This window comes from Meles meles, chromosome 11, assembly GCF_922984935.1.
Source record: "Meles meles chromosome 11, mMelMel3.1 paternal haplotype, whole genome shotgun sequence".
In the NCBI taxonomy this organism is placed as follows: Eukaryota; Metazoa; Chordata; class Mammalia; order Carnivora; family Mustelidae; genus Meles; species Meles meles.
Window position 1 is genome coordinate 5,779,526 of NC_060076.1, and position 17,746 is coordinate 5,797,271.

Genomic DNA, 17,746 nt, shown 5'->3' on the forward strand with positions numbered 1-17,746 from the left:
CCGATTTGCACAGCAACCCTGATCTGCAAAGTACTGCAACACAGTATTTCAGGGACAATCACGTAACACACCTAAGGTTCTAAGACCCTCAGAGGAAAGCGGGGCAATGACCCTGTCCCAGTTTTGTGGCTCAGGGAGCGAAGGGTTGACACGTAGGTGGGGAGCAGTCCACGTTTACACTAGTCCACGTTTACACTCGGAATTGGGCCTCGGACTCCCACTTCTTACTTTTCTAATAAAGGCCGAAGCAAAACTTTATTTAAACACCTTTTTATAGCCCGAATTGTTAAGGTTCTTCTTTTCTTATTAAGGGCTGCCTGATCGCCTAGTCCAAACATGACCGTGCATGGTTCTTCACAAGTAAACAAGCAGCTCTTCCCATCTGGTGAGCGGAGCGAATCTTAACGCCTAGTAAGAACCAGCGCTGTCCCGGCCAGAGCTCCCTACTGCAGCTGGGTGCGTCCACCACACGACAGTCAGGCCACCGGGGACTAGAGAGGTCTCAATTTCTGCCCAATGCTCCACAGAAAGAAGGATCTGGGTGCTTATTTTTTGAATTTAAATTAATCCCGTATTCACACACCATCATTTAACTTAGTTTATGGGCCTTATAACAAGTACTTCACACTATTCTCTAACTGAAAATTAGTATTTTATTCTGTTTCCTGGCTGGAAGGAGACAGATTTAAACACTCGAACCCCCGCTCCCCCACGCACATGCAGGTGCTCCCTTTAAGAAGTGAGTATAAGCAAGTAAAGCCTTTGGGTTTCAGAAGAGAGGCCAAGAGCCAGGCAGGTGGGCTTGGAGGGAGTTCTCTCCAGTGACCAGCCTCTGGAAGCCAACACTTCTCCGCCGTCAGGCTCTGAGCAGACACAGCAGCGAGCAGCAACGCCCTGCTCTCGGCAGACAGCGGGCCACAGTCGCTAACCTCTTCTCCTGAACAGCCCCCAAATGGGATCGACGAGCTCACTCTGAGTCCTGGACCCTAACACCGTCACCATGGAAACACTTGCTTATACATTTTGTTTTGTCTGTCTATTATTAAAATATTTGGATCTGCATTTTAAACAAAGCAAAGGGAAGTAAACAAACTGCAGGGCATGCAAAGGTTCCCCACCCGGGCAAGGCTTGCACAGTCCTCCCTGTCACAGGGAAGACGCCCACCGAAGAGGACAAGGTTGCCGGGGCCAATCCCTCTGAGGCTAAGAAGCCAGCAGAAGGTGAAATTATGCACCTTTGGACACACTCTACGCCGGATGGCTCAAGGAAGTCACAACTCACCTTCGTTTTCGAAGGATATGAATCCAGATGGTCCCAGAAAGGAAAAAGAAAAAGGCCATAGAAATGTACAATTTAGGGAGGGGGATCTCTCCTGCGGAGAGGTAGCTGTCAGGGTTCTTCTCTGTGATCTCAATCTGAAACAAACATGAAACTAATGTTTACTTTTCAGGAACAGATCATCCCATAGTCTGCAGTCTGTCACCAAAGCTGCTTCACTTGGCTAAGGGAGCATCAGTAGTTAACAACCACATTCCCAACGCACAGGTTCAAGCGTAAAAACATCCCAAGTTGCTTTGTATTTTTTTGTTTGTGAATCCTCTGCAGAGATGGGATTCTGGCCACATTTTTCTCCTACTCTGTTTAAGTGCTGTTAAAACCTACTTTTACAATGGAATCATACGTCTCACATTTTACAGGGCTGACAAAATCCACGTGGAACACCTTCCGTATAGTACTCACATCAAGACTGAAGGAAAACTTGTCGCCAGACCGCACTTCGTTCCCAGAGCATTTATGGAAATAAAGACTATAGAGGCCTTCTTGGTCATTGGTGCTGATGTTAAAGAAAAACTGAAAGTGAAGAAGACAAAAATTGAAGAGTACCCAAATCCTCAGCTAAATGTTTAAATCTTGGAGATGATGAATGCTACGGACAGAAAAAAATACAGAATTCTTAATTTCTTATCGGATTCTCCCAGAGCAGAAACGGATGTTTTCAGGGCACGTGGGTGGCTCGGTCGGTTATGCACCTGCCTCTGGCTCAGGTCAGGATCCCAGAGTCCTGGGATCAAGCCCTGTGTTGGGTTCTCTGGTCAGTGGGGCACCTGCTTCTCCCTCTCCCATGCCTCTCCCCTCCCCCGCTCATGCTCGCTTGTTCTCTCAATAAGCAAAATCTTAAAAAAAAAAAAAAATCCAAAGTAAAATAAACAGATGTTTTCTTATTCTTTGATTCCGTCTCAATATTTTGTTATAATAATTTTCAAGGTAGCAGGAAGAGGGATCAGAACCGCTCAGGGAACACCTCCGTACCCACCACTGAGGTTCTACGACCTCATTTTGACCCAGATGCCCCTACCCGAGGTAGGACATCCCGCTGAGGACAGCAAGGATAACCTAAGAAGCAGGTACCTTATTTCCAAGTCAACATACTCTTTTTTGCTCTTTAGGTAAAAAATACTCCTGGAGGGGAGCCTGGGTGGCTCAGTGGGTTAAAGCCTCTGCCTTCGGCTCAGGTCATGATCCCAGGGTCCTGGGATCCAGCCCCACATCGGGCTCTCTGCTCCACAGGGAGCCTGCTTCCTCCTCTCTCTCTGCCTGCCTCTCTGCCTAGTTGTGATTTCTCTCTGTCAAATAAATAAAATATTTAAAAAATATATATATTCCTGGAAAAAAGGAGGCTCCTCTGCTACTTGAAAAGGTAAAAGACAAATATTCCCTCATTAAAACTGACTCCTGTGATTTCAGGCAAGAGAGAGAGGGCCTATGTTTTCTACATGGGCACATTTTCCTGTTTCTCACATGTTTCATGGGTACAAATGAAGTTTAATGTAAGTCCAGACATTTTATATATAAGACCACAGAATACGACTCCTCGGTCAATTCTACAGAGCATTTTGCTAGAAGCCTAAAATATGCTGCTTCGATCCATGACAAACTGTAAAGAGAAGCCAGGAACTGGTGGGAATGATGTTTTTCTTAACAGCTGGGTAGGGATGTGAGAGTCACACCGGATCTCCGGGTGCTGTCACTGTTTTGTGTTTAGTCTCCACGATGGTTACGAAGCTATTATTTATAATCATTTGTATTCAACATAAATACTATGTGCTCTTCTGCTGGCATACACCACTACCCAGTTAAAAAGGATAGGGAAGGGGCGCCTGGGTGGCTCAGCGGGTTAAGCCTCTGCCTTCGGCTCAGGTCATGATCCCAGGGTCCTGGGATGGAGCCCCGCATCGGGCTCTCTGCTCAGCACGGAGCCTGCTTTCTCTTCTCTCTCTCTTTCTCTGCCACCTCTCTGCCTACTTGTGATCTCTGTCAAATGAATAAATAAAATCTTAAAAAAAAAAAAAAAGGTACGGAAGAGACATTTGACAAGATGGAAATAAAATACCAAGACTAGGGGCGCCTGGGTGGCTCAGTGGGTTAAGCCACTGCCTTCGGCTCAGGTCGTGATCTCAGGGTCCTGGGATCGAGTCCCGCATCGGGCTCTCTGCTCAGCGGAGAGCCTGCTTCCCTTCCTCTCTCTCTGCCTGCCTCTCTTGTGATTTCTCTCTGTCAAATAAATAAATAAAATCTTAAAAATACCAAGACTATTCAAGGTGAAATTATTACTTTGTTAAATTATGTCCTGAACTCAGCAATGTAGGGGCGCCTGGGTGGCTCAGTGGATTAAGCCGCTGCCTTCGGCTCAGGTCATGATCTCAGGGTCCTGGGATCGAGCCCCGCATCGGGTTCTCTGCTCCGCAGGGAGCCTGCTTCCTCCTCTCTCTCTGCCTGCCTCTCTGCCTACTTGTGATCTCTCTCTCTGTCAAATAAATAAATAAAAAAAAAAAAAATCTTTAAATTATGTCCTGAACTCAGCAATGTAAACCTGAGAGCATGTGTTTTAGTCCACACAGGGGGGAGCCAGAACACGCTTCTAAATATAGTAACTTTTAGTTCCAAAAATAAGAATCATATGAAGTTTCTAAGAAATATCTATTTTTTAAAAGGTCTGTATAATCTCCATGGATGATCAGAGTAGGCACCTGACCTTTAAAAAAAAAAAAAAAAATCAAACAAAAGTGTATGTTTTCGAGTGGGAATAAGAGCTAACGGCCCCCTTCCTGCTTTAGGCAGATAAAGTGTCATCCCTGCTCTGTGGATAGAGCAGAAAAGCTCACAGTAAATTCTTGTCCAAAGTAAGGGCGCTGAGTAGCAGGACAGCAGGTGTCACCTGCAAATTCATCCCAAGAAGGGACGCCAGAGAAGAGGCAGGTTGTCTGTCCACGGCCTGTTGCCTGGGTCCTGGGAAGCCTGGGAACTGGTTATCTCAATGTCCTTAATCACGACACTCCCCCTAACACAAAGCTTTAGTCACTGACAAGTATGTATATCCCATCATGCTTTCCTTGGTGATTTTTTTTTTTAAAGGCTTCAAGAAATTTCAAAAAAATTACCTTATGAAGAACTTTTTTTTTTTAAAGATTTTATTTATTTATTTGACAGACAGAGATCACAAGTAGACAGAATCACAAGTAGGCACAGAGTCAGGAAAAGAAGCAGGTTCCCTGCTGAGCAGAGAGCCTGATGCGGGGCTCCAACCCAGGACCCTGGGATCATGACCTGAGCCGAAGGCAGAGGCTTTAACCCACTGAGCCATCCAGGCGCCCCCACTTTATTTTTTATTTTTTTAATTTTATTTATTTGAGAGAGAGAGCACAAGCAAGGGGAGTGGCAGGCAGAGGGAGAGGGAGAAGCAGGCTCCCCGCCGGGCAGGGGGAGCTGGATGTAGGACTCGATCCCAGGACCCTGGATCATGACCTGAGCCAAAGGCAGTCAGTCGCCCAACCAACTGGGCCACCTACGTGCCCTTAATAAGCACTTTAAAGTGAGAGAAAGAAAAGAGAAAAAAGTACCTTTTGTATTTTCTTAAGGAGGCAGTAAAAAAGTTATTAAACACAAGGATGGGCCTTGGAGTCAGACAAACCTGGGTCTGAATCCCCACCTTGGGCAAGTGACTTAACCTCTCTGAGCCTCAGATTCCTCATCTGTAAAAGAGGAATAATAACAGTGCCTCCTCCGTAGAGCTGCTGGGAGGATGAACAGAGGTAACAACCGCGTGTAAGCACACCACACCCATTCCAAGGGCTCCATTATTACTAATGGACAGACTATTGTTACGGACCAGGCCCAAGATTAGGGATTTCATTTGCATGAGAAAGAAAACAAATTTAAAAAACCCTCTCCCTTATGGCCACCCTCTAAAGGGAGCCACAGAAAAGAAGCATCATAAATGAGTACAGAGCAGTGTTGGAAAGGACAAGTGTCAAGGGGAAACCAGCAGGAGGAGGGAAGGGAAAGAAGCTGCATTTAAAACAGGGTGAATGGAGGAAGCTTTGCTGAGAATATGACATTTGAGCAAAGGCTTGAAAGAGGAAGATATTAATCACTGGCTTCTGAGGGATAAGCATTCCTGCCAGCGGGTACAGTCAGAGTAGAGCCTAAGGCCTGATCATTTCTAGGAGCAGCGAGGTGGCCTCTGTGGCTGGAGTGGAAACAGGAGCCAAGGTCAAAGAGGAGACTGCAGCCAGACTGTATGGCCTTGCAGACCAGGAAGGGCTGGAGCTTTTGCTCTGAGGCAGATAGGAAGCATCCACAAGCTCTCAATGAGCTATTAATTCCTATGGTCACTAAATTTAAAGACCATGTAAAAACTGTTGGGCAAAATAACGTATGCTGAAAGAGATCAGAACAGTGGATGCAAGGATGGGGGACACTGAGGGGAAAAACATAGAGAATCTTGGTAGAGCGTGGGATACACAGGTGCGTGCATTTGTCAGAACTGATCAAACTGCTTATTTAAGACCTGTGCATTTCACTCTAAGCAAATTATACCTTAATTAATGAAAGCTGCTTAGAAAAGGGGCAGTGATTCTTACAAATTAACGATAAAAGATTATTTGTACAGTGCTTCCAAAGCACTTTTATGTTTAAAAAAATGATACTTGTAATAACTCTATGAGATAGGGGCCATCACTATTCACTCCTAGATGATTAAAGACAAGATCCAGGAGTTAAGAGGGCTAAGGTCATCAGCCTGTAAGTGGGTGCTGAGACCCTATCCAACGTCCTACCCCAAACACGGGCTGTGGTTGTGATATGAAGAACGGGGCCAGATGGGAAGGTCACTGAACGCCATTGACCCTTGGTGAACACATCTCTAAAATCCTACCAGCGTCCTAAATGATCACCCGTGGTCCTTCTAGGTACAGAATTCTGTGCTTCTCCTGAGTGGCTCAGTGGGTTAAGCCTCTGCCTTCGGCTCAGGTCACAGTCTCAGGGTCCTGGGATCAGCCCCACATGGAGTTCTCTGCTCAGCGGGGAGCCTGCTTCCTCCACTCTCCCTGCCTGCCTCTCTGACTACTTGTAATCTCTATCAAATAAATAAATAAATAAATCTTTAAAAAAGAAAGAAAGAAAGAAAGAAAGAATTCTGTGCTTCTAGCACACTCCAAATGGGAGGCAGCATGGGATTAAAGAGGCGGCAGGGTGGGGACAGCCAGGCAGATGTGGGTTGGAATGTGGGTCTTGTCACTCACACTGGACATTCACAAAGTCACTCCTTCTCAGAGACATGATCAGCTAAGAAGTGGGTAACAATACCCGCCTTATGGGTTTGCTATGGAGAGGGCTACTGCATTCGAGTGACTGATACGTAGAATGCCTAAATTATTATTCCTATATTCAAAATGCCTTTGCAAATTCACCCTTTACACTGTAAAGATAAATCCAATGAAGATTACTCAAAGAGAAGACATACCTGAAAAGAAACTGCCCCATCACTATTGTGAACAGAAAAGGATTTTTCTCCCGTTGCCTAAAAAAAACACAAAAAACACAACCTGTTTTAGGATGATACTGGCAGAAAATGTATACTAATAAAAAAAATTAAAACAAACAAAAGCACATCCTTCTTAAATCTTCAATTTGCTGACCTTCGAAAGCTCTCTGGAAATAAAATTCACCATCCTTTCAAGATGTCTGTGATCCCCTTCCACAGAGAGAGAAACTTCCTCACTCACTTCCTTTTCTCAGCGGTCTCTTCTGCCCCCAACTAGCCCCGTATTCCCTGCCCCCCACCCCCGATCCCCCTGGAGCGTGTCTCCATTCTTACAGCTTCGGGAGGACTACGGATGCCAACCGAGGTCACATCCTGACACTTCACCTGGACACCATTCCCCATTTCAAATGAGCCGCGTATTATTGTCACTGGTCCAATGGACTAACACCAGGAATGAGAAGGAAAGACCTACACCCAACACCATGGATGAACTCAAAAGAATTACGCTGAGTCAAAGAAGACGAAGAGAGCCGTGCTGAATAGGGAACTTGCGTAAAGTTCTAATCTCTCATCTACAGAGGCAGATCAGTGGTTGGTTGAGGACGGGAGGAAGATGGAGGGGCAAGAGAAACTTGTGGGGTGATGAATATGTTCACCGTTTTGTGGTGGTGGTTGCTTCACTGGTGGACACTCAAGTCAAAACTTAGCAAACTGTCACTTTAAATATGTGTAAGTTACTGGATGTCAATTACACTTCAACACAGCTGTAAAAACAGAATACTGCCATCTGGATGCCCCCTTACTGAAAAATCAAGATATCCCAACCCAAAATGTTCCCAATTTTTTCCTTCTGCTATTTCTACCATCTATTCTTCTACTGAAACAAAAACAAGCAAAAAAATCTACTTCCTTCCTCCCCCACCCTCAACACCGCCCCCATTCTTTATCCACATTCCAAGACTCCAAGTCCTCCTGGCCCTAAATCTGTACCATCACACCCGTGTTCTTCCTGGTCCTCCTAATTTCACTGTCTCTCTCTCTGAGGCTGCTCTGCCCATGACTTTCAGAACATCTGCCCCAAGCACCACCTGCATCACAGTCCTTCCTGATCAAGAACTCCTGACGACTTCCTATTTTCTGTGCCATCGATGAATACTCTCTGGTGTCTGGGCCTTTATTATCTAAGATCCCTCTCTCTGCTCCCAAAGACACACCTTTTACTTCCCATAGGCCAGAACCAAGGATCTGTCATGTTCGTTCCCATTTCCAGTCTTTGCTTATGACATTCCTTCCTCTTTCCCCAAACAAATCCGCCAGACTCCAAGTCCTGACTCCTCCCCCTCCCGAGGGCTCCCCCTCACTGTCTGATCCTCTACTATGCAAGTGATGTACAACTCAGAACTCAATGCTACTTTGAAATTCTTCCAACCTGGTAACATTTCCTCTCTAAACAGACAGCAACCCCCGGCGGATTAGGCATGTGTACGTGTGTCCCTTTATGTCATGTACGTATGTAAATATAGCCCCACTCCCCCTCACATCCCCACACACATACATTTACATATCCATCCACACACATACACACATATGTACATATACGTCCAGGAGAGCTGGAAACAGGGGGTGGTCGGTTCTTACCTTTGAATCTACTGTGTTTCTTTTAGATTTTCCACTGTCTAGAAGCAGAAACATTTAGAAAATATTACTGCACGATTCAGCTTGTATCTGATTAGTGTCATTTTCTGAGGCTCTAGCTTGTCTAATGTCAAATACTTCGAGCTAACGGAAGGTGAGGCCATGTGATATCTTGTACACTGACAACTCCTTAGATTCCAAAATAATTCTTGAGCCGCAGAAGCAGCAAACTGGAGTGTGTTACGTGATCAGTGCTCTCTAATAAAGGATCAGTGCTCTCTAATAAAGGATCAGTGCTCTCTAATAAAGGATCAGTGCTCTCTAATACAGTCCCAACAGGGAAATCATCTCTGAATAACCCCATGTCTGTTATTGCCAGAGAGGCCGCATGGAGTGACCTTCCTCATTCTCTGAGTTATCCCGCTTGAGAACAGATCATTGTTTTAAAAGACATAGATAACATTTATTTACACACATGGAAAAATTAACGGCAAATAATATTAGCACAATTCATACTTTCTTTCCCCCCACAGCAAGGTGTGCTAAGACCGCTAATGGCTTCCTTCACGGAACAGAGAGGGCGTCTGTGCCTTATTCTCACTTACTCTCACTTGAGACACCCTTCATAGGGAAGACAGGATTTCAAACTCCCTGCGGGAAAGAGCTTCAGAATAAAAGAAGGAAAAGAGCACTTTCCATGCAGTGCGTGCATATGAGGGCGAGAAAGGAACGGTGTGCAGACACTAAGCTACACCACCCCACAGATGAAACATTTCTGCATGTCTTTTAATCTGGGTTAGAGTTTTGATAGGCTGAGAAAAAAATGTATAAATAATACAATGAACAGTGAGTTTTCTTTGAAGAACTAAACTATTAGACAAAGCTGACAGTTAATAAAAGAGGCAATAAATATAAACTAGCCAATCAACGTCTGGAGATAAAGTGCAGCCTCAGTAGTGAGAAGGAAAGCAAAACCAAGAATATCCTTCTCACCTTTTACTTTGGGATTAACACAAACACACACCAAAACCCCAGTTCAGGCTACGACATGGTGATGTGGGCACTATGCCTACAGATTTCCCAAAAGGAGCATCGATTCATACAACGCACTGGAAAGGAACTGAACATAGGCACCACTATTCTCCAAAGCATTCATACCCTTTTACCAAACATTTCAATTCTGGGAATCTATCCTAAACAAGAAAGTTCTAGACAGGACCAAAGTTCTACAAATAAAGAACTCCCAATGCGGCAGTATTTATAATAGCAGACAGTGGAAATATGTCTTCTTAAGGGGGAAGCTTGAGCAAATTACAGTTTCCACCTAACAGGAGGGCTGGGAAGAATGAGCTGTGTGCAAGTTGAGTGAACAGGGATGCTTGGAAACTTACAAACACGACTATGAGTTTCTCTTGCTTGCTCTGCTTTCTCTCTCTCAAATAAATTAATTTTAAAAATCTAAACAGAAAAACAGAAATCAAACATTCCAGACCAAGAGCCCAGAAGGAATACAGATTACTCAAGTTCTTATGCTGCAAGGACGAAGGAACGACTTTTCTTTTCCCCACCTTCCCCCCAGTTTCCACCTTTTTAACGGTTACATAATTTTGTATGACCCCCCAAAATAACATCAATGCTGTGACTGTGTGTGTTTTTACTTGGGGACAAAAAAGGATCTACAGAGCAGGGCAGGGAAGAAGATGCTGTTCTGTGCCTGACAGCCGACCTTGTTTCGGCTCAGTCTGGTTGCCCGCTGAAACGGGGTTAGCCCCGGGCTCCTGGCTCTGGCCGAGGACCTTCTCATCCTTGCTGAAGACGATCTTTGGTAACTGCGTCCCAGCTTCTGGTGGGGCTCTTACTCTCACCCTACATTCAAAATGAGAGAAAAGAAAAGAAGTTAAGGTAATGCGATGGTCATCTGAGTGCCAGGTGTTACACACTGTCTCAGTATCCACACCCATCATCTCAGACAGTCCTTGTGAGCCCCTGGTGTAGACTCTACGAGCTCCTCTGTGCACCTGCTGAAATGCGGACTCGGGAAGGTTAAGAACTTGCTGAAGAGTGGGTGAGGCGGGAAGCAGCCAGGTGAGGACCCAGCATTCAGCATTCTCACTCTGAAGCTTACGCCCCTAGCAACCACACGGTTGTGATGGACATATTTTCCCCCTCAGCGTCTATAAGGTGCCCAACAAGGGGAACGGAACAAGGGGCAAAAAACCCAGTAAGACGTTAAAAGTGAACTTGAGGGGGGCATGGGAGAGGCAGCAGGCACAAGCAGAGGCCTGCTGGGATGCACTTCCTCTCTTCTCTCTTCTTAAAGAGCCCATCCTGCCAGGGAGGGGCAGGGGAGGCCCCAAGCCTGAATGGACACGTGAGCTGAGCTAGCACGGTCAAGCTGGAGGGGAGCACTTCTAGTCCCGCCTCATGGAGGACAGGCCTCCCCCTCTCCCTGAATGTCAGCTGGCTGTAAATAATGAATTTACTCTGTTGAACACGCCATGCTATTTCAAGCTGCTCTGCCTTTGCCTTCAATGCTCTTCCCTTATTCACCTGGTGAAGTCCACTCACTTGAAGGCTGGCTCGGCCGAGAGCTGCCTCAGGCAACTCAGCCTTGCCTTCTCTCCTCCGCAATTCACCAGTGTTTCTGCCCCACTATCTCGCTCTACTGCTGGGATCATCTGTACTGGTGTTTGGCCTCCCCTGGCCATCTCCAAGCTCCTGGGGAGTGGTACCTCCGTCTCCCCCACCATGTTCTTAACCTCCAGCACTCAGCACAGTATTTATTTAGCACATGGCGGACACTTGGTAAATGTTAGCTTAACTACCGAATTCCCTGTAACTTTACTTGAGGATGGAGGTGAAGGAACATGAGAATTACTTACTCACTTCTGGAGATGTCTAGGATCAGAAGGGTGACAGAGACAGACTGCTTTTTTAAAATACAGTAATTCACATCTTCATCCTGAGGAAGAAGACCCATCTTATTCACTCACACTAGAACAAGGCAAATAAATGATCCAACCTCCAACCCAAACAACACAACCGTGCCCACAGCTCAGACGTGCCGGGTAGTCCAAGCAGGCACCACCGCAAGAAAAGAGCATAGACAGAAGCAGGGTGCTCTCACCCAGTGTCCTGGGCTCACATGAAGGGAGTGATGAGGTCAAACGTGTAGTGCTCACCAGATAAGAAGAAAATCCGTCGTTCTTTGTGCGGTCCAGGCTGAATCCAATCTAAGAGGGGGCGAAAAGAGGAGAGGTAAACACCGACACGATGCTCTGGCATCCATACCTTTCTTACTCGAAGAGCAGAAAAAGTGATTCTTTGACCTAGGCTTCTCGTGGTTTTCTTAGCATTCGTTTTGTAAAAGGGATCGCTAATTACTAAAATTATTGAAGAATTACACCTTATGTGTTAAAAGTAAAACTATTTCATGCCTGTTTACAACTTCGATTTTCTCCATATTCCGAGACTTCGTATTTAAGTGTGGGGTGAAGCTCCCATCTGAGCAACAGAGAAGGGTAAAGCCCTTGACCTCCTGGGGAGGCACTTACAGTTGTGTCCTTGTCTGTGGCTCCCGCAGGGTCATTTACGGAAAGGCTGCTGACATTAACCACCATGTACCCGTCTTTGAAGAATCCAAAGGTGTTCAGGTGAACCTTATGCCTCACATCGTCCTGAAAAGATTTGGAGTGGTGTAATTAGTAATAGGGAGACGTTAACCTGATTATTTAAACTATTTATTTGCTTGAAAAGTATGGTGCCTAGCTAACTAGTCACTGTTTCATATACGTGGCAATACATGTGATATACACACCTTATCTTGCGCCACAAGCTGAAAAAGACCCATCAGAAATTCATAAGATAGCAACAGTTTTGAAGAAGGAAGTACATGATAGATTGAGTTCATTCCCATGCATACATAAGGGTCCCAGGATTGACCTGGTGATCAAGTGGAATGGGAACTCCAGGGAAAGAGGAACAAGGTTTTCATCATGCTCACAAGCTTTCTGCTGGCAAAGGCCTGGAATCCAGCAGGCACTCAAAACATGGGGAGGGGGGAGGTGAGGGGAGAAACGGCCAAAGCTGCCCCCGGAATACACTCCTCTTTATAAACCTTCTTCTGAGTTTTATGAACCTGGCTCCTCCCACTGCAGGATGATAAGGGATACTGACATTACTCTTCTGATCCATAATACAATTTTTTTTTTTTTTTACATTTGCATCTAAACATGATGTTTCATCTGACAGGTCTTCAAGAAACAAAGCCTTATGCAAAAGGAATCCAGGAACTAGCCAGCTGGAGACAGATCTCTGGGACAGAGGATAATCCTGAGATTTGCTGAAACTGAGCACGTGGGCAAATGCCTACTACAGCGGCTTGAAACGGCCTCAAAGTTGTGATTCCAATCTCAACTAAGCCCATAAATTTCAAGGCCGAGAGAAGCATATTAGTGAATACTTCTCAAGTTGAGGCTCCCCCGAGACACGTTCTGCTGTGTAAAGTCATGAGTTTTATTTTTATTTTTTTAAGATTTTTTTTTTATTCATTTGAGAGAGAGAGAAGGAATGAGTTGGGGAAGGGAAGAGGCAGAAGGAGAGGGAGAAGCAGGACCCCGCTGAGCCGGGAACCTGACACGGGGCTGGATCCCAGGACCACGGGATCAAAACCCGAGCTAAAGGCAGACGATTACCCAAATGAGCCACCCTGGGGACCAAGTCATGAGTTTTATATAGAGAATCATTTGCCTAAATGAGAGCACCTTCGCTAAGTCCGCAATAAGCTAACAGTTGTGAAGTAGCTCCTGAATGCCAGGTGCCAAGCTAAGCACTTTTCCAAAACCTGCATTTGGTTCTGCCTCAAATCTGCAAAGTCATTTTTGCTGCTGTTTGCATCTTGCTCGTATCTGTTAAATTCTACCCTTTGAGGGCACCTGGGTGGCTCAGCAGGTTAAGCGTCTGCCTTCGGCTCAGGTCATGATCCTGGGGTCCTGGGGTCGAGCCCAGCATTGGGCTCCCTGCTCGATGGGGAGTCTGCTTCTCCATCTTTCTCTGCCGCGATCCCTGCTTGTGCTTGCACGCTCTGTCAAATAAACAAAATCTTTAAAAAAAATCCTACCCTTTGCTTCTTTTGGTTGTAACCATCTGACAACACATCGAGATGCTCTGGGGACTCCAGCTCTGCTCTTTGGCTGTCTCCGCTGGCCTTCCCAGCAGGCTGGGTCTTGGTGTGAGTGGGGATTTTCTCTTTCTAGACATGGGTCTCCAGAACAGCAGAGGGAGTCTGATCGCAAACCCCAAAGCCCTCTGAGGAGAAGCTGTGGATCAGATCTTTGGCAGACAAATCGTAAACTGTAACCCCCTACACAGCTAAAACAGACATTTACGGCCATTAGGAGGGTTATGTTTCGCAGTCCACTCTTCTTTTTTTTTTTTAATATTTTATTTATTTGACAGAGAGAAATCACAACTAGGCAGAGAGGCAGGCAGAGAGAGAGGAGGAAGCAGGCTCCCCGTGGAGCAGAGAGCCCGACGTGGGGCTCGATCCCAGGACCCCAGGATCATGACCTGAGCTGAAGGCAGAGGCTTTAACCCACTGAGCCACCCAAGTGCCCCCGCAGTCCACTCTTCTATTCAAGGAATACAGCTCTGAGAGTCCTATAATATTAAGGGCTATGGAGAGGGACATGGTTCCAGCACTTCCCCCCACCCCTCAATCCCATCCAAGTCTGTGGCTCCTGCTCCCAGCCAACTGCTCATACTCCAAGGCTCTAGGGGCCAAGTTTCCACAGCGTCGCAGGGCAGCCCTGGCTTGTGTTCTTTCACCCACTAAGACTGCAGCTCCCCACCCGCCCACCCTTGACTTTCTTTTTTTTTGGCCCTGGGAACTTCCCTTATTTTCCTAGGATTCAGCCATGCACTTAAAGCATGTTTGCTGGACTTCCGTCTCCTGGTGGAGCCTTGCGCGGTATACCAGGACTCCCCGGGAGAACAAGAAAAGCAGATCATAGAAGTCAGCCACTGGAAGGCAGGAGAGGGCTGCCAGACCACAAACCCCAGAAAAGCTAAAGCTCATGTCCTTTCTGGGGATTCGAAGAGAAATGATTTGAGTGGCTGTTTTCTCGCCTCTCCCAAAGCTGCTACAAGCTACCACCATCCCAGATGCACAGGACAGAAATCAATTCAACATATGACCGATGCCTTAGCACACCGCGGCTTCCTACGCTGGCAGAATGCCCAGAGGAGAAGGGCGGGAGAGACAGAATGAATAAACAAATGCTTGCCACGAGCCACAACACACATGAACCTGACAACCTGATATGAAATGAAACGAGCCACAGCACCACAGGTACAATCAAGTTGAATGTGGGGGAAACCATCCATGGGGACAGAGGTCAGGACGAGGACGATTCTTGGGAGGGAGAGGCGTGCGGTCGCTAACAGGAAGGGGTCTTAAGGGGCTTCTGGAAGTCCTTCGTAACATTCCGTTTGTTGCTGGTTGTACAAGTGTGTTTACGCTGTGAAAATGCACTGAATCAGAGGCTAATAATGAGTATTTTTTTAGCATGTACATTGCATTAGGTTTAAATTTTACAAGTGTGCTTGTTCTAATTTAACCAGCATTCAGATGCTGTGCAGCAAAATGGAAGCCTGTTAAAAATTGCTTAACTCGTGGGGCGCCTGTGTGGCTCAGTGGGTTAAGGCCTCTGCCTTCGGCTCAGGTCATGATCCCAGGGTCCTGGGATCGAGCCCCGCATTGGGCTCTCTGCTCCGCGGGGAGTCTGCTTCCTCCTCTCTCTCTGCCTACTTGTGATCTCTGCCTGTCAAATAAATAAATAAAATCTTAAAAAAAAAAATTGCTTAACTCATTTAGTTTACCACCGTATGTACTCTCTAGGGATGTGGGGGGGAGAAATGCTTCAATCGCACTTAGAGGAGTTGTTTTGCCCATATAAACATTCTACTCCTTTACTGTTTGGTCTCACTTCTATATTACCATGTCAGTTCTTTGAAGAATATTTTTTTTTAAATATTTAATTTATTTATTTGACAGAGAGAGAGGTCATAAGTAGGCAGAGAGGCAGGCAGAGAGAGGGAGAAACAGGCTCCCCACTGAGCAGAGAGCCCAATGCGGGGCTCGATCCCAGAACCCTGAGATCATGACCTGAGCCGAAGGCAGAGGCTTAAACCACTGAGCCACCCAGGCGCCCCTTTGAAGAATATTTTTTAAACACTGATAACCGTGACACAAATGCCCAATCTCCACACTTGAGCAACAGGCTTTCCTGTGATGGCTCATTCTCAGGCAGCCCAGGGTAGTTCAGAGTAGGAGCGCCACGACAGGGATGCAAGCACGAGTTCAGGGGTGACATGACTACCCCCAACAACGCAGACCAGAAGTGGCGAAGCCAGGATGTCAACAAGATCTGGTGTGAAAGCCACTTTCGTGCTACAGCCCCCCAACATGCACAAGTAATTACGACAGAACATGAGATGTGAGCTGAGCAACCTGGAAAAATGGGACAAATTCCTAAAAACATACAACCTCCTGAGACTGGCTCACGAAGAAAGAGAAAATCTGAACAAACTGGCAGTGAGTGAGGAAACTGAATAGGCAATCAGACACGAACGACAGCGACAGCAAAATGAACAAGAACCCCTCTCAAACTCTTCCAAAAACACTGAAGAGGAGGGAACATGTCCAAAGCCATTTTACAAGGCCAGCATTATCCTGATACCAAAGCCATATAAGGACACTACAAGGAAAGAACATCACAGGCCAATACCACTAATAAGCTCAGATGAAACACTCCTTGACAAAACACCACCAAACTGAATTCGCCAGCACGTGAAAGGGTCATATGCCATGATCAAAGGTCATACATCCCCGGGATGCAAGGATGGGTGAATATATGCAAATCCATAAAAGTGAAATACCACATTAACAAAATTGAAAGGAAAAAAATTCCTAGGATCATTTCAATAAGTTTAAAAAAGCATTCAACAAAATACAACATCCTTTCATGATAAAGGCTCTAAACGAATCAGGTACAGAAGAAATGTACCTCAGCAGATTTCAAGCCACACACGACAAGCCCACAGTTAACAACGCAGGTCATCCTTAACAGCGAAACACTGCAAGCTTTTCCTCTAAAATCAGGAACAAGATAAGGTTCCCCACTCTCACCACAGTACTGGAAGTCCTAGCCAGGGCCAATTAGGCAAGAGAAATTACTGCAAAGAAGTAAGAGACATCCACATTGCAAAGAAGTAAAACCGTCACTATTTACAGATGGCATGAGGAACTCAAACCACTCAACAGCAAAACAAAAAACACCCCCTCCCAAACAACCCCAAAGAACCTGATTAAAAAATGGGCAAAGGATCGCAATAGACATTTCTCAAAAGACATACAGATGGGCAGCAGGGATATGAAAATGTGCTCAACACGACCCATCAGGGACATGGAAATTAAAACCACAATGAGCGGTGCCTGGGTGGCTCAGTGGGTTGAGCCTCTTCCTTCTGCTCAGGTCATGATCCCAGGGTCCTGGGATCGAGCCCCGCATCGGGCTCTCCGCTCGGCAGGGAGCCTGCTTCCTCCTCTCTCTCTGCCTATTTGTGATCTCTCTCTCTGTCAAATAAATAAATAAAATCTTAAAAAAAAAAAAAACCCACAATGAGAAATCACTGCGTAGGGGCACCTGTGTGGCTCAGTTGATTAAAGTCTCTGCCTTCAGCTCAGGTCATGATTCCGGGGTCCTGAGATCGAGCCCCCACATCAGGCTCTCTGCTCAGCGGGGAGCCTGCTTCCTCCTCTCTCTCTGCCTGCCTCTCTGCCTACTTGTGATCTCTGTCTGTCAAATAAACAAACAAAATCTTAAAAAAAAAGAAAACCACTGCATACCTGTCAGAACGGCTAGTATCAAAAGTCAAAAGAAAACAAGTGTTGGGGCACCTGGGTGGCTCAGTGGGTTAAAGCCTCTGCCTTCGGCTCAGGTCAAGATCCTGGGGACCTGGGATTGAGCCCTGCATGGGGCTCTCTGCTCTGCGGGGAGCCTGTTTCCCCCTCTCTCTCTGCCTGCCTCTCTGCCCACCTCTCTGCCCTCTTTTGATCTGTCAAATAAATAAATAAAATCTAAAAAAAAAAAAAAAGAAAAGAAAACAAGTGTTGATGAGGTGTAGAGAAAAGAGGGTTCCTGCACACTGTTGGTGGAGATGGAAACGCTAACAGTCATTACGGAAAACAGTGTAGAGGATCATTAAAAAACTAAAAATAAGACGAT

The 17,746-nt window shown here is 46.0% G+C and overlaps 1 protein-coding gene across 2 annotated transcripts in view; it reads right to left on the reverse strand.

Annotated features, from left to right (window-relative positions):
* GPR107 (G protein-coupled receptor 107) overlaps positions 1 to 17,746 on the reverse strand; it is a 77,979-nt gene that overhangs the window by 39,791 nt on the left and 20,442 nt on the right. For both annotated transcript variants that reach the window (XM_046021925.1, XM_046021927.1), the window contains 8 exons: positions 12,014 to 12,136; positions 11,642 to 11,692; positions 11,342 to 11,421; positions 10,186 to 10,325; positions 8,463 to 8,500; positions 6,804 to 6,860; positions 1,742 to 1,852; positions 1,283 to 1,416 (listed from right to left, as the gene is read on the reverse strand). In XM_046021925.1, coding sequence (XP_045877881.1) covers positions 1,283 to 1,416; positions 1,742 to 1,852; positions 6,804 to 6,860; positions 8,463 to 8,500; positions 10,186 to 10,325; positions 11,342 to 11,421; positions 11,642 to 11,692; positions 12,014 to 12,136 — 734 coding nt within the window. The remainder of the gene's footprint in view (positions 1 to 1,282; positions 1,417 to 1,741; positions 1,853 to 6,803; positions 6,861 to 8,462; positions 8,501 to 10,185; positions 10,326 to 11,341; positions 11,422 to 11,641; positions 11,693 to 12,013; positions 12,137 to 17,746) is intronic.